The 14,684-nt window shown below is 40.5% G+C and overlaps 2 protein-coding genes across 2 annotated transcripts; one reads left to right on the top strand and one right to left on the bottom strand.

Annotated features, from left to right (window-relative positions):
- Positions 1-18: 18 nt before the first annotated feature.
- On the bottom strand, positions 19-2,941 carry LOC306711867 (protein LEG1 homolog; the record flags this gene model as incomplete). Its single annotated transcript, XM_079180931.1, has 8 exons — positions 19-202; positions 283-379; positions 478-619; positions 1,061-1,179; positions 1,329-1,433; positions 1,992-2,065; positions 2,157-2,243; positions 2,644-2,941. The coding sequence occupies 8 exons, from the start codon at positions 2,939-2,941 to the stop codon at positions 51-53; spliced, it is 1,074 nt and encodes a 357-aa protein (XP_079037057.1). The 3' UTR covers positions 19-50.
- A 1,675-nt stretch (positions 2,942-4,616) lies between these two features.
- Positions 4,617-12,113, top strand: stx7l (syntaxin 7-like). Its single transcript, XM_079180913.1, has 10 exons — positions 4,617-4,655; positions 6,996-7,089; positions 7,265-7,334; positions 7,568-7,658; positions 7,799-7,936; positions 9,663-9,709; positions 9,800-9,890; positions 9,990-10,062; positions 10,207-10,289; positions 10,709-12,113. Exons 2-10 carry the CDS (start codon positions 7,005-7,007, stop codon positions 10,802-10,804), a joined length of 774 nt encoding a protein of 257 aa, XP_079037039.1. The 5' UTR covers positions 4,617-4,655; positions 6,996-7,004; the 3' UTR covers positions 10,805-12,113.
- Positions 12,114-14,684: the final 2,571 nt, after the last annotated feature.

Below are 14,684 nucleotides of genomic sequence, written 5' to 3'. Positions count from 1 at the left end.
TGATTTAATTGGAGTTGCTACATCGCTCTGTTTGTGAGGGTGTGTTTGTTTCAGCATCCCGTAGTCATTGCACTGATGATGGACAGGAAAGAGCTTGTTGCGAACCCGGGATTCAGCAGGAGCTGCCCCAGCATCTCTCTGCCTTTCTCTCTTGTGGTCACTGAACACATGGCACTTTTCCACATACGCACCAGAGACCCACCTGGTAGAGGACATGGTCATCATTAAGAGTTCAAAAAGCCTTGATTATAATATGTATGTGTGTGTGTGTGTGTGTCCTACCCAGTAAACTGTCGATGCTGCTCATCCAGGAGAAGATGTATAGTGTGTGGTTCTCCGCATCGCTCAGATCGGCTATGTTAGGGGCACTGTCGCCCTCCTGGACGTACAGATATGACAAACAAAACAAGAGTTGGATAAATGCGCAGGTCGTAAAACAAATGAAATGAATGGACGGATGCAGTTGTAGTTACGTACCTTTAAAATACGACCTGGGAGAGGGGTTATGAACATTGCAGAATTCTCCATATTGGATTGGAAATGTGCCGCAGCAACGTACTCGGCCGAGTTCTGCCAGCTCTGAGAAAACGCCACCTCTACGGAGGAGTAGTGGCTCTGCCTGAAGGAGAGGAGAGAACAAGAGACGGATGCAGCTTATTTGAGTGGTTGCCGAGAGTTAAATGAGAAAAATTATGCCACACTACATCATGACAGTGGTACCGGGGAGTAAATACAGACAGTGCAGGCTGAGTGGTTGAACTGAGGCCTGTGGGGGGGGGTCATTTGACTGTAAAATCCAACACATTTTTAAATATATATGCCTAATGATGTGTGTGTGTGTGTCGCGCTTCAGAACAAGTAACCAGCATGCACCTGGGCCCCTCATCACAGCGTGCACTGGGGCTCGTCGTGACTATACTATATTTTTTCTAATCCGATGCGAGGGTCAAAGGCCCTCTGAGGCAAATTAGAAAGAAAGATAGATAGATAGATAGATAGATAGATAGATAGATAGATAGATAGATAGATAGATAGATAGATAGATAGATAGATAGATTACCTGGAATTGCATGCAGCAGAGGCATAACTTGAAGCCATCTGGGCCGCCCAGTAGAGACCGAGGAGAGCGTCTTTCTTCTCATTTTCAGGGAGAAGAGACTCAGACGCAGCCTTGAGTCCCTTTAAACACACACAAACAGAAACAGCGAGTTAGTGTTGCACCTCTTTCAAGTGCAGAAGAGATTATTATGTATCTCTGTGTCCACGAGTGTATCGATACATACAAATCAGTAACGTGGATCTGTTTGTGTGTGTGTTCCCTGATGTACCTGGAAGAAGGCATCCCACTTAGTCATGGCGTCAGGGTAGCTAGTTGCACAGTCAGCATATGTTGTGCAATAGCCCAGTACACCTTCAGGGACCTGCATCTGGACCTAATGGAGTCAACACCAATCCTCATCATCATGTTGATATTAGCATTTATCAATATCAATGTACGTATGTGCAATATAAATACTCTGCAATGCAAACATATTGCAACACCTCATATGTGCAGCAATGTATATTATATTGTATTTTTAGCTTTTGCTTGTCTTTTTGAGATTTACCAGAATGCATTGCACAGCTGCTTACATAGACAATGAATGGGAATTGAAAGATCCTGTGGACTCCTAAGTGTTGAATAAAAACCTAGTTTTTGTCATAATACTTTTTTAATAGTATTACAGGCTATGTTACAACTAATCCAGAATATGCAGTGAATTGTACCATTTCACTCCTTGCGTTGGAGACTAAACCATGCACTTTCTGTTGGTGTTACAACGATAACAGCTTCACCGTTTAGTAGCAGACACATGTAACTATAGTTTGTATCACATTTGGAACTCAAAGTCTATCATCATCGCTATCAGCCTCACAGAGTCTGCAGCTAGTGTAGCTGCAGCCTTGTTTACTACTGTCTTTCAGTTTGAGATGTCCAGCAGCACACATACCTGAACTCCTGCTCCCATGAAGCCCTGCTGTGCAGCGGACAGGAAGGGTAGTGCAGAGGCAAAGTAGTTCACACCTGGAGGAGAAAGCAGTGTTTTTGTTAGTGTCTTACATGTGTGTGTGTGTGTGTGTGTGTGTGTGTGTGTGTGTGTGTTTGTCATACTTACAGCCCCACCAGCTCTGAGTAGAAACACACATTGTATCTCCTGTTTGCAGGCCGCAGGTTGTAGCAGCAGTTGGGTCAGCGAGACGCCCTACACAGAAACAACACATTGTACACAACGCCATCAGTTTGTGTCTAGATTGTTTGGTAGCTGGTGGCATCGTGTTATGTTCACTCAGTTTAGGACCCACAGTACATGTTGGTTATTTAATCATTTAAATGGTCATTGCCCATAATTCGATTTTTCTTGTTTTTTTACTAATGTCTCTTGTTGAACTGTCCACTTTGCTGCTGTGATCCTGCAAATGTCCCCGCTGTGGGACTAATAAAGGAGTATCTTTTATTTTATTTTATTATCTTATCTTATATTACTGCTCCTAAATGATTCACTACCCACTTTTGCCCCAATTCTCATTTTGGAAAGGGAAATCATTATATATATATATATATAAAAAATAAAAAAAATGATTCAAAAAATATTTTCAGCTTACCTGAAGTTAGCATCCATCCCAGCTGCAGAGGCAGTCCCCACATTGGACTGTCAGTGGCGTTCGTCCCCATGGATCCCAGAAACGGGTCTGTGGCAGCTATCATCAGCCGGTAAAGACTCATGCGGTGAAGGAAGTGCCAGGGGTCGGGGGTCAGAATGCCGTTCTGTGTCGGCAGGTCGGTCACTTGGCCGGCCGTCTGAGCCCACAGGATGGGCATGCCATTCTCTAGGATGACAGCAGCGCTGCCGAGAGACACGGCACATGCCAGGAGGAGGCTGAGGACCGCGGGGCGCAGCATGACTGAGGAGCTGGGAGGGTCTACTCTGAACTGAAACTCAAGCCACATGAATACAAGGCTTATATACTCTGATCAAATGTTCTCACCCACAGGTCACCTGAGCTAACCATGTGACATGTGGTTCAGTAGACTCTCTTTGACAGACAGATAAGATACTGCATGTCCACAGAGCTCAATACCATCCAAATACTCAGAGACAGAAAGTGTCCCTCTCATACGGACACAAACGCCCACGTACGCACGATCAAAGATAACTCAATGCAGTGTGAGGTTGAATGAAGAGCGATCATACTACTCGACCAGCAGACTTTCACCCCGATCCAATCCCCGACATTTAGGATTTTCACAACTGAAACAGTTAACTAACAAGTCAAGCTGAATACTCAATGGCACACTGGATTTAAATTTAAAAGGGAAAAAAGCTTTGAGACTCTTAATCTATTCACAATGATCAATGCTCAATATACCTTTGTTGTGTTCTATCTTAATATATATATATATATATATATATATATATATTGCATATACATGATTAAATCTAAGAGCAAAACATTTTTTTAAACTCATTTAACCTGCATGGAAACCCAAAGAACTGTTCTGCTGACTGATAACAAGAAAAGAGCAATGTCCTGTTGTGTCTGACTGGCTTTTGATCTGCAAAGTAACGCTGACCTGGATTACCAGGAACTGGGGCCTGTTGTGTATCTGTGTGGTTAACCTGTCTGAACCTCAAAGTTTAAACACTGTGTGCTGCTAGACAGACACATGACAGCAGATAAAACCAGTCACCTGAATGGCCCTCATAGAGCGCTCACATTTGCAGGTTTGATGCAGGGCTGCAGCCAAGATTTCATAATAATTTAGGGATGCACCGACTTTTTCAGTAGCCATACATGGCCACTGGTTAAGAGACTGGGATCATTCTTTTATGTGTAAGACCACATCAGGCTTGATGTAACAGTGCCTTTATGACTTTGTTAAACTAAATATAACAAATAAATACATAGCTATGAATGCAGTGAATGGTTAGGCTTTTAAATAACGGTATGCGATACCAGATCGGCCACTTCAATTCAGCTATTTGAGTCAGTATCGGAAAGTCCATCAGTATTGGTATCAGTGCATCACGGCAGTTTTCACAGCTTTCTTCACACTGCCAGGAGCAATCCACAATTCTTTTTTTTTTTGTTTACCTAAAAGTAGTACATTTAAAATATTTTATTAAAATACTCTGGTACAAGTACTAGTAAAAGATCACTTGTTTTGCAGTATGATCCTTTCAGAGTGTTCTATTATTGCTGTAAGCATTTAAATGTAATTTCGTGTTGTAGCTCGTTAAAGAGGAGCTAATTCAAAGCACCACTATATTGTTTGGTATTTTAATCTATAAGAATGCATCATATTTTATAATTGTTGGTGTAATCTGTTGTGTAAATTGCAATAACAACTTTCAAATAAGTGTGTAATGTAAGTACAAAGCTGCATATAATGGAACAACTCAAGTACAGAAGCCTGCCAGTGCATACTAGTCATGTGGTTCGACTCATCGCGCTAGAATGTGTTTTTTCGGTGATCTTTTTCATCGCTTTAATACAAACCTTCCTTTGTCAGATCTATTTCTTCTGCCAGTGATTTGGCTTCGCTGCCCGACATCATGTGACGGGGGAGGGGCCAGGAACCAGGAAACACACCGCTGTCGCAAGTCACAGGAAAGGTAAAGTCTGAACTCTTAACTCTACTGAGCTGAACATTTAGGAATGATTTACTATCCTGACGGACAAGCATGCTAATGGATTTCTTATTATGACGTTTTTAATTTTTAGAAACCAAAGACATTTGAACCAATATGTTGTCCGAAAGCAAGCACGAGAGAGGCAAACCTTCAAATTGTGCTGCGACTTTGATTGTAACTTAATGACCAGCTGCTTGCTACAGTCCACACACGACTCCCGTTCAAATCAACACAACTTTACCCTAAATAGTATTAGTGGCTCATTCGTAAATGGGGATCATTTATTGTGCACGATCATTTATTGTGCACGACTCTTCTTGTGATTGTAAAGTCATGTGATTTCCGCATTTCTCTCGCTGCCAGCTACTGTGGACCAATACACGCACACACACACACACACACGGGCAGACAGGGAAGATGTTTACATTAAAGTAGCAGTCATGATTTAATGTTTAAACGTGCTAAAGTAGAAAGCATGCATCTTAGTCCCTCTCATAGCAGTAACAGGGCTGGATTACACACATAAAGCCCACTATGGTTTCCTCTTGAAGTCAGTACAGGAAGTCTGCTTGACTGGGTTATAGTAAACATTACTGGCACAACCCTGTTACAATATTAGACTTTATCTACAGTAAATAGGAGCCCAGTTAGACAATGTTTTACAGATTGCATTTGGAGTTGACAAACTTTAAGGACTATATGGGACTGTTGGGGAAAGCCCATATAGTCTTTTTAGTGCTACAGCTCAGTCAATACCTCATGTCAGATGCTGGCTCCTTCAACCAATTAACCATTACTTTTCGGTTACTGCTGCAACTGTTTTGGCTATATATTTCATCCATTCTTTTTTTGTTTTTAAGTCATCTGTGTATAATTGACTTTTCATCAAACGATTTAAATCCCTTATCCGTTACTTTGAGCTAAACTGAGTAATTCAACTTCTCTGCTGATCTCGTGCATTCTCAATCACCTCTTGTGATTAAGGTGTTACAATTGACTCATTGTTGACAAAATATTTACTAACGATCAGATCAAATCAGAGGCTAAACTCGCACGGATAATTATTTTCCTTAAACACCAATATGTGGATTATACTGTGTGTGTGTGTGTACATACATACTCATATCTACACTGTTTACACAGTATATTGGTTTATACAGTATAAACACAGTTTGGGGACATCTTTTATATTGATGATTTTCTCCTTTCTTTCAATAGGGACTATTTTAACAGAGACAAAAAGATTATAATTACACCAAATATAATATTTATGTTTTTGAAATAGCTTCACCTTTTATTAAAAAGAATACATCGTGTGTTTATTCGATGTTCCCACAGTCTTACATGTCAGGGGAGAGAATACTGTTGGAACATTTTATCCCCAAATACCCTTCAATGTTGAATTTGTTTTCCAGTGCAGAAAAGCACAAGTGACCCTCGATCAGTATTGAACCACCACAGAGCTTCTACTTGGCCTCTAAATATTCCGGGTAGCTGTTTTTCTTTGGGTCCCTCTGCAGTCTACTCGGTATTTAGATTGAAGAGGTTTAAACTGTGATTCATCAGTATGTTCAACTCCTTTTCAAACAGTGTTAACCCTTCAACAACCCTCCTATTTCTATTGTGCCTAAGCAAGTATTCCCACGAGGCGTTGTTGTGCACTGAAACAGGAACCTGTTAGAATCTGCACACATTCTGATGTTAAACTTTCAGTTTCTTTCACCAATGACTGGTGAGCTCTTCTATTTTCATTCAGCTGCTCCTTCAGGGGCATATTTGTCTCTTTCTGCACTTTCAACTGTCAGTCCCGGTTCAACTATTACAGCGTTTTGTTCTCCATGTACAAAACATTACGTCGTCATTTTAAAACCTTTCATAAAAAGAGGACTTTATGCAACCTACAATCATAAAAGAAGAAGAACAAAAAGATTCCCCATCAAGCTTTTGTGGCAGACCATCACAAAAATTTGAGCTTGAGTGCATTTATATATATCTATAGATATATATCTATATATCTATAGATATATATCTAATATAGATCACACGTTCTATTTTTCAAGTACCCCCAGGTTGGGAATTGCTGTTTTAGACATGAAACTGTACATGAAGTGGGGTCCTTAAATACATTATTTTCAACGTTTGGTGTGGAAGAACGTCCCAGTTTAGGAGTGAGGTGTTCTACGGTCATGTGTAGGTGTAATATCTGGATGTCACTTTTAGCCATTTAGTGTCGTGTAGGATTAAAACTTGTGACTGAGTACTTTGGTAACAGACCTCTCTGTCTGACTAGTGAGTGATGAAATGTGTTGTGTGTCCTCACAGCTCTCCATCATGGCCTACCAGGCTGGGATGCTAGAGGACCCCAGTGCTCTGGTTCACAACATAAGCTCCAACATCCAGAAGCTGACACTGCTAAGTAATATACACACTACACACACACACATACACATGTACAGAGAAGAAGGCCTCATCATCAGCGGCAACTTTCATATTACACCCATTTTACTGACTCCACTAAGTGAATCACGGTGGACACGTGGAGATACTTTAGCACAGATGAACAATGTCTGCATTCTTTTCTTCCTCACCAGCCTCGGAGCTGCAGAGAGCAGTTTCTCGGCTGGGAACGGAGCATGACAGCGGCCAGCTGCCACAGACGCTGTGAGTAATGGGGGCACGGCTTGGTTTGCATCATTGGTCTACTAGTTTACTTCGAACATCTTAGTTCAAATGCAGGTGGAGAACATTTCAAGCATGCCTGTCTGAGAGTGATTGTCAAGTGATCAATCATACAAATATATATATATCGATCTACCACTTCTCCTCTCAGCAATCTGTTTTCTTGACAGTGTCTCTACTTTACCAAATAAATATAAAATGTCTTTGGTCTGCAGGCAACAGAAACAGCAGCAAGGCAACCAGCTAGCGAAGGATACTGACAGACTGATCAAAGCATTCAGTGCACTTCCTGTTGGCCCTGATCAGGTACTGAACTGCCATCGTCCTCCTCAACTACCGTTACAAGTCATAATTTCCCCGCTTTTTCATACTGATTTGGTACCACACTTGTTATTTTCCCAATTTTTTAAAAGTTTTGTGACCTTTTTATTCTATGTGTGTTTTAGCGGCAGAGAAAGTTACAGAAGGAGCGTCTGGTGAACGACTTCTCCGCCGCCCTGAACAGCTTCCAAAAGACCCAGCGGCAGGCGGCCGACAAAGAGAGAGAGTTTGTGGCCAGAGTGAGAGCCAGCTCCAGGGTGTCTGTGAGTAATCCGCTGTGTCTGCAAGGTCTCACGGTCGGAGTGTAGACCAGATTAAATGATATATTAGTGACCAATAATCCACCAGTGAGTAGCCATTGTAACCATTAAAGCAGGTTTTCTGCACATTAATATCATCAAAAGCTTGATAAGTGGAGACAGACATATGAGGAGGGATGGATAGTATGCCCATCCAACCTCTGAAAGGTAAAGATGCATACAAGGGAAAAGGAGAGGCTGTCTGCTTCCAAAATATTGTAAGATTACCCAGAAATGTAATCGACTTTTAAGGTTTTTATTCAGCACACTTCCATGCACACAGAAAAGAAACAACAGCTCCAACTCCCATGATACAAAACCCAGAGACCCTCAAGTCGGCATATTTAGATTGTTTTTTTCCTTTCAGCGACATCTACCACAGCAGCCAAGTCATTTTATTCATATCACAAATCTTACAATATACGACGTCTGTCCTTTGACCCTTGCTTTGGATAATGGAAAACACCCCCCAAAAAAATCCTCTGACAGGGAAATAAATGGGAGAAACCTCGGGAGGAGCAAACGAGGAGGGATCCCCATCCCAGGACGGACAGACATGCAATAGATGTCATCTGTACAGAATAACCAACATAATAAAATGACACCATAGACACTCCAAATGACAAGAATTATACGTAACATGTAAATATATATGAAGAAAATTCAGCTTCCAGGTGTTGCCAAACAGATAGAATGTATCTGAACCACACAACAAACCAGTTCCAGAGTTTATCCAGAGTTAATCTTGTCTAGGAGACGAGCTGCAATACATACGTGTTCATAGGCTGCATGTTTTAAACATATTTCCCCGAACTAAAGTTTAATACCTCTTGCCATATTAGTGTTCTTTTGTATCATTTTTTATAAAAAAAAATACATTTCTAGTGGAGTTACTGATCAAAATGTAACGCTATCTTATTATATTTATTTTCAAATGTTACATTCATTTACAAATTACAATTTACACATTTACCTTTGCATTACACATCTGAAACTTAAACACAAACTGAGACCGTAGGAACTCTGAAAACATGAGAAATAGATTTCTTCATTTTCTCTGATTTCTTCCTCCTCGTGTCTGTGAATTATAAATCCATTCAAAAGTATAAATAAATCAAAAGTATATTTTAAATGTTGAAATAAAGACATTTAGGAGAAGGTGCTGCTGAACCTGTATTTGTTGTTGGTGGTTTTTCTCCTTCAGTGGTTTCATATTTCTTTGAACTGTTTAGTTTAAAATAGAAGTTTCACAGGAAGTTGCTCTCACATGGTGGTGCCACTAAACGCGACTGTTTTGGACACCGAATCCCTCGGGAGAGCCTGCTTGCTTGGCAACTTTGTCCCCACACCGCTAATCTCGCTGCACAGAAAAGTATCTGTGTCTGCTGTGTTCACGCTGATAAGCAGGAGCGGCCTTCAATGGTTGTTAAGGAACATGTCTCGGCATGGGAGCCACAGTCCAGGGTTTATTTGCTCCATGTCACCATGCAAACCTTTGTCAGACCGGTTTCGTTAATACTTAATCTAATTATATATAATGAGGTATTATGGGCACTGTAGGTTTTGTAGAACCGTGTACATATAAGAATCATTGCTGTTCCCACAGTCGCAGTAAAGAACGTCCTCTACAGTATATTTAACAATAACTAGCACATCATGTTTATTTAAACTCCTTCATTTCCTTTAACAGGGAGGACAGCCTGATGACAGCTTCGGAAGTGTGCCTGCTTTTTTTAGGTAGGTCCACTATTTCTGATCATTATTATAGTTTCCTTTTGTTATTATTGCTATTTTCTTTTACAATTTCATCTCCACTTGTCCCTGCAGTGATGCCCAGGTGCAGGCTCAGGCTGAGGCCATCACCGAAGAAGATCTGAGGCTGATCCAGGAGAGAGAGTCGTCCATCAGGCAGTTGGAGGTACAAATAAGAATCAAGTGTCTATAATAGCAGGAACACCGATATGTACAGTATCTCAATCAGCTTCACGTGAACCATCTCTCTCTATGTGTTGCTCAGTCGGACATCACGGATATCAATGACATCTTCAAGGACCTGGGGATGATGGTCCATGAGCAGGGAGACATGATAGGTGAGCTTTTGACTCCTGCTCGTAGATTTCTCTTCCATCCCTCTAATAATGTAACAACTTACATTTACTTAGTTCCACATGTGCTCCCTCTTCCTCCCACCTGCTGCGTGTGATATGTGTGTGTGTTTCCTGTGCGTTCTGCAGACAGTATAGAAGCCAATGTGGAGACTGCAAGTGTGAATGTCCAGAGCGCAAACCAGCAGCTGTCACGTGCCGCAGACTACCAGGTAAGACTCGCTAGGACAGAGAGGGTGGGAAGGGATTGAGGAAAGGAGCAAGGAGAGGAAGAGAGGAGAGGCATTCAAATGTATAAATGTTAGAGAGGTTAGCTTGTAACTGGTGGACCAATTAATACATCTAAGTAATAGCTCTAGGGCTCTTTGAGGGAGCAATATATGTATATATGTACCTCCTGCACAAGGACTCCCTTGTGTGATTAAGTTCTTAGTGAGTTTGCTTTGGCAAATGACGTAGATAAAGAGGCGGACAGGAGGAAAGACAAAGCTGAGTCACAAGGTGATCGGATTCATAGTGTGGTTGTGAGTCACTTCAATCCGGAGTAAAACCATCCATCTCTCCAATAAAATCCAGATTATATCTAATACGTATGTATGACACAAACAACCTCTTTGTGCTTCCCCCCCAGGGGAGCTCCCGGAAGAAGATGTGCATCCTGGCGATAGTGTTGGTTGTAGTTGCTGTTATTATTGGACTCATCATCTGGGCCTCTGTCAAACAGTGAAGGCTTCTTCTTCTTCTTCTTCTTCTTCTTCTTCTTCTTCCTCCTCTCCTCCACCTCTCCTGGTTAGTCATCAACCTGGACAAAGCATGAATCATCGTCCCTCCTCTTCCTCCTTTTCTCACCCCTCTCACGAGGGGAGTCATTCGGACTGTCTGCCTTTTTATTTGACTTGATTATAGTTTTAAGACGTAGCTGTACTCATTGACAGGATTGCACACTCCTTCACTGTGAAAACCAAACTAGGGTTGAGGGCTTTATTGTTATAACCAGCTTTAATTGAATTATTTGTGTCTGCTTTTGGCACGGGAAAGCTTATATGCTTTATTCCTCACCTGATCTTCAGAGTGAGGTGGGAACACAGGTGAAGTATTGCTGTGTCTCTGTACCAGAACGTTTATTAAGACACAGTACAGACAATGCTTCTGGGTGCAATGGAGCAGCAAGTTGCACAAGGCAGGTATAAGAGGCGATAAACCTTCAGATCAGTGATATTGCAGCAGCTGCTTTCTTTCATCAAGTCAGATATGAAGAACCCAATAAACTGCATTCAGCATATCACAATGCAGTGCTCTGTGACAATTCCTTCTTTTTTTTTTTTAATCTATCACGATATAATTAATTAAAATGTATTGTTCATTTCTACACAAATGCATGTCCTGTACTTGTATTCTAATGATAAATCAAGAAGTACATTCCCATATTAATCTTGTGATTAGGACCATATAATACACTCCATTGCCACCAGTCATTCCAAGTAATAAGATTCTGTTATTACTTTATTTAAGTAGGTAGTGTGTCTCCTTTTGTTTTTAATTGTTCAGCGTAGAGAGATTGACGACATCACAGACGATCACACACAAAGAATGTAAGTGCACCATGTAATAATAGTTCAGTGTGTGTGTGTTATGGTTTGTTTGACCCTACTTTACGTAGGCATGCTTCTTTTGAAGGCTATTCACACCACACAGGTGTTTTCAATTATCTGGCTGATTAGAGCTTGTTACAGGTCAAAGATGGGACATAGTCGCGTCAATCAATCATGGTCCAGAGGAGAGGTCTAATCAGCCGAAAGTGAAAACACCTGTGCGGGGGCTTGACTAAGTACTATCTGCGACTGACAACCACCAGTAACCGTCTTCATCTCTTTATTCTTAAGGAACCATATATGTAACTGAAAGTAAAGTGACAGCAAACACTAATTATTATTTGCTACAACCATTTGACCTATATGTAAAATGATGATCACATGTATATTTTCAATACTGAGATTACGCTGCCTACGATGTGCTGAATAAATTGTGAGTGAGAACATTTTTTTTTTCGCCTTTCTGTTTTTATTAAACTCAATTTTGAATCATCACTGAAAGTTCTTTTTCCAAAAGAATTTCACTCCAATCTAGTCAGGTTTCTGCAGTAAAAGTACAGTATATTATATTAGCTTTTATTTCAATATTAAGGCGACTTTTTTCCGATTACGACTGTTCTCGGTGTTCCTCGAATTCCAAATAGCATAATTGGCACCGACGCTGTAGAAACAGAGAATGAGGAATGAGAGAAGAACCGGCAGGTGTCTGGCTGAGAGTCAGCAGACCGGTCGCTTTACATAACATTTGTTTTTTTATTTAGATGCGAATGTACAAACAAAGATTGAATATCATTACCTTTCTTTGTCAGGAGTTTGGGTCGGACTATATTTTGGGAAGATGAATGAATAATGGTCTTCTGTTGACGACTATTTCTTAACCTGATCGAGACATTTCACTGAACTGCTTCAGTACAACGCAGTATATTGTGTGTGTGATGCTGGAAAACAACATTCAATTTACTTTCCCAGGGGAAAATAGGATATTTGGGCAAATAGAAAGGAAAAATGATGCTCTTGTTTAACTTTGTTTTCCAATGAGGAATGTTCGATCAAAGTGATGACGCTTGTTGATGTTGGCGACAGCTGTTGTACAGTTAAGACAGTCATCAACTGCATCTGCCTGTGATGCAAGAGCGTCTTCCTGTTTCTTGAGAACAGCCTTAACTCAGCATTTTGCGCACACAAGAACAGCTTACATTCTCAAGGCTAAGATTAAACCTTATTAAAACCTGACTGCAGCTGAGAAGCTTAATGCCTCATTAATTGCTGAGGCTGAGCCAAACCCCTTCATACATGTGACAATACAATGTAAAAAATATCATTTCTATATTCTAACATTTAAAATATATATATATATATATAGAGAGAGAGAAGAGGACCAATAACAGATCCATGTGGTACAACATTTGTTAAATCTGTTTAAAAAGTTAAAACGTTTTATATAATCTACCTCTTTTCTCCATAAAGAGTGAAGAAAGTAAGTTTCAGCATCCATCAGAGGATGAGATCAAGGAGCAGACAGGAGGTAGCTTGTATATGTCAGAACGGACTGTTGGACTTGGATTAAGATGTGGACGTTACAGACTGCTGTGACGCAGAAGGAAAAGTTTCCTTGGTAAAGAGAGAGAGATGTGGAGGATTTGGACACAGTGTTGTAAATGCATCACTTGGGCAGAGAACAAGTTGAACGGGGCGTCAGTAGGACAGGGAGTATTCTGGGCTGGTTACACACACACAAGGTAGCAGGTTGCTGCAAAGAGCTGAGCAGGATTTTCCTTCCAAACAGAAATGTCAGAGCTGAGGAGGAAACTTTGACCGGGTGCAAAGTTACTGCAAAGGAAGTTTTGGTTTGAGGTGGATAGAACCATAGACAATGATTGGGTTGTTTTTGAGTTGACATGTCACACATTTTTATTTATTGTTGGTTGAAAATAAACAGTTTATGTGTCTCCTTAAAGCATAATGTGTCTGGGGCACAGATACTGGTTTTGCCTGCTGGTCAGATATGACATAAAGTGTATTCAATGGAGGGGGGTTCATAGAAATTTCAAACTGTTGTGATGCACATAAATTAGAAACAATTACTCATCTGGGAGAACACTGAGCTTACTGTCTTTAACCTGCGTCATTAGAATAAAAGTTTGGAAAAAAAATGCATTGCATAGCATGTAGAGAAAAGTCACACAGGTCATCTTAGTTTATCAAAAATAGTAAAAAAACAAACAACCTGTGCTCGTCATTTGAAGACACACTTTAGCAGGTAGCTTCTGTCATCCTCAACTCCTATTCGGGGCTGGTAAGCAAACTGGAAGGGTCTAAGAGTGGCCTGACCGTTGGCTAGAGCTGCTCCAGATAAAGTCTGTTCGGGGTCTCGTGGGATGTGGGAGGTCTGTTGTCCTTGGAGCCGCTGGAGCAAGAATCTTTGGGACATCTTCCATTGTGCAGGGACCCTTTTGGAGACCCATACTGATGTTGAAAAGATGGTGAAGCCCTCCACAAAGCTGGGGGTGCACAAGAAAAATGTCGTGATATAGTACGAGATAAAAAGGTGGTAAGAATATCACAGATACTATGTCGTTAATATCAAAATGTAATAGTATAGCATTTCATTGAAACTGTCGTATGTCAAAAAAGTAATAAAAAAAGTACGTCGAAAAATGTATCACAGTCTAGCATGCCATTAAAATGTCTTTATATATTATGCCATAATAAGGTCATAAAAAGTTATATTATAGAATGCCTTAAAATGTCATCGTATAGTATTCCATAAAAAATTCATAAAAATATCGTAGTATTAGTATGCCATACAAATGTCTAAGTATATAGACTGTTAACACTTAACAAAGTGGGAAAGATACAACACTCATTAAAGAAAGATAATAAAATTGACTCATGAGATAGTGTATTGTTAGTGGTATTTCAGTTGTAAATTGATTGGATATGGATTCACACATGTGAGTAATGTTTTTGTTACACAGGACCAAATTAGATGAGTAATGCTGCCAGTAGGGGGCA

This window comes from Pholis gunnellus (assembly GCF_910591455.1).
Source record: "Pholis gunnellus genome assembly, chromosome: 19".
Taxonomy (NCBI): domain Eukaryota; kingdom Metazoa; phylum Chordata; class Actinopteri; order Perciformes; family Pholidae; genus Pholis; species Pholis gunnellus.
This window is presented reverse-complemented; position numbering and strand designations above follow the sequence as displayed.

Coding starts and splice junctions, on each gene's coding strand:
- stx7l (XM_079180913.1), top strand. CDS start 7,005: ATGGCCTACCAGGCTGGGATGCTAGAGGACCCCAGTGCTCTGGTTCAC. Junction 7,659..7,798: donor TTCCTGTTGGCCCTGATCAG/GTACTGAACTGC, acceptor TGTGTGTTTTAG/CGGCAGAGAAAGTTACAGAA. Junction 7,937..9,662: donor GAGCCAGCTCCAGGGTGTCT/GTGAGTAATCCG, acceptor TTCCTTTAACAG/GGAGGACAGCCTGATGACAG.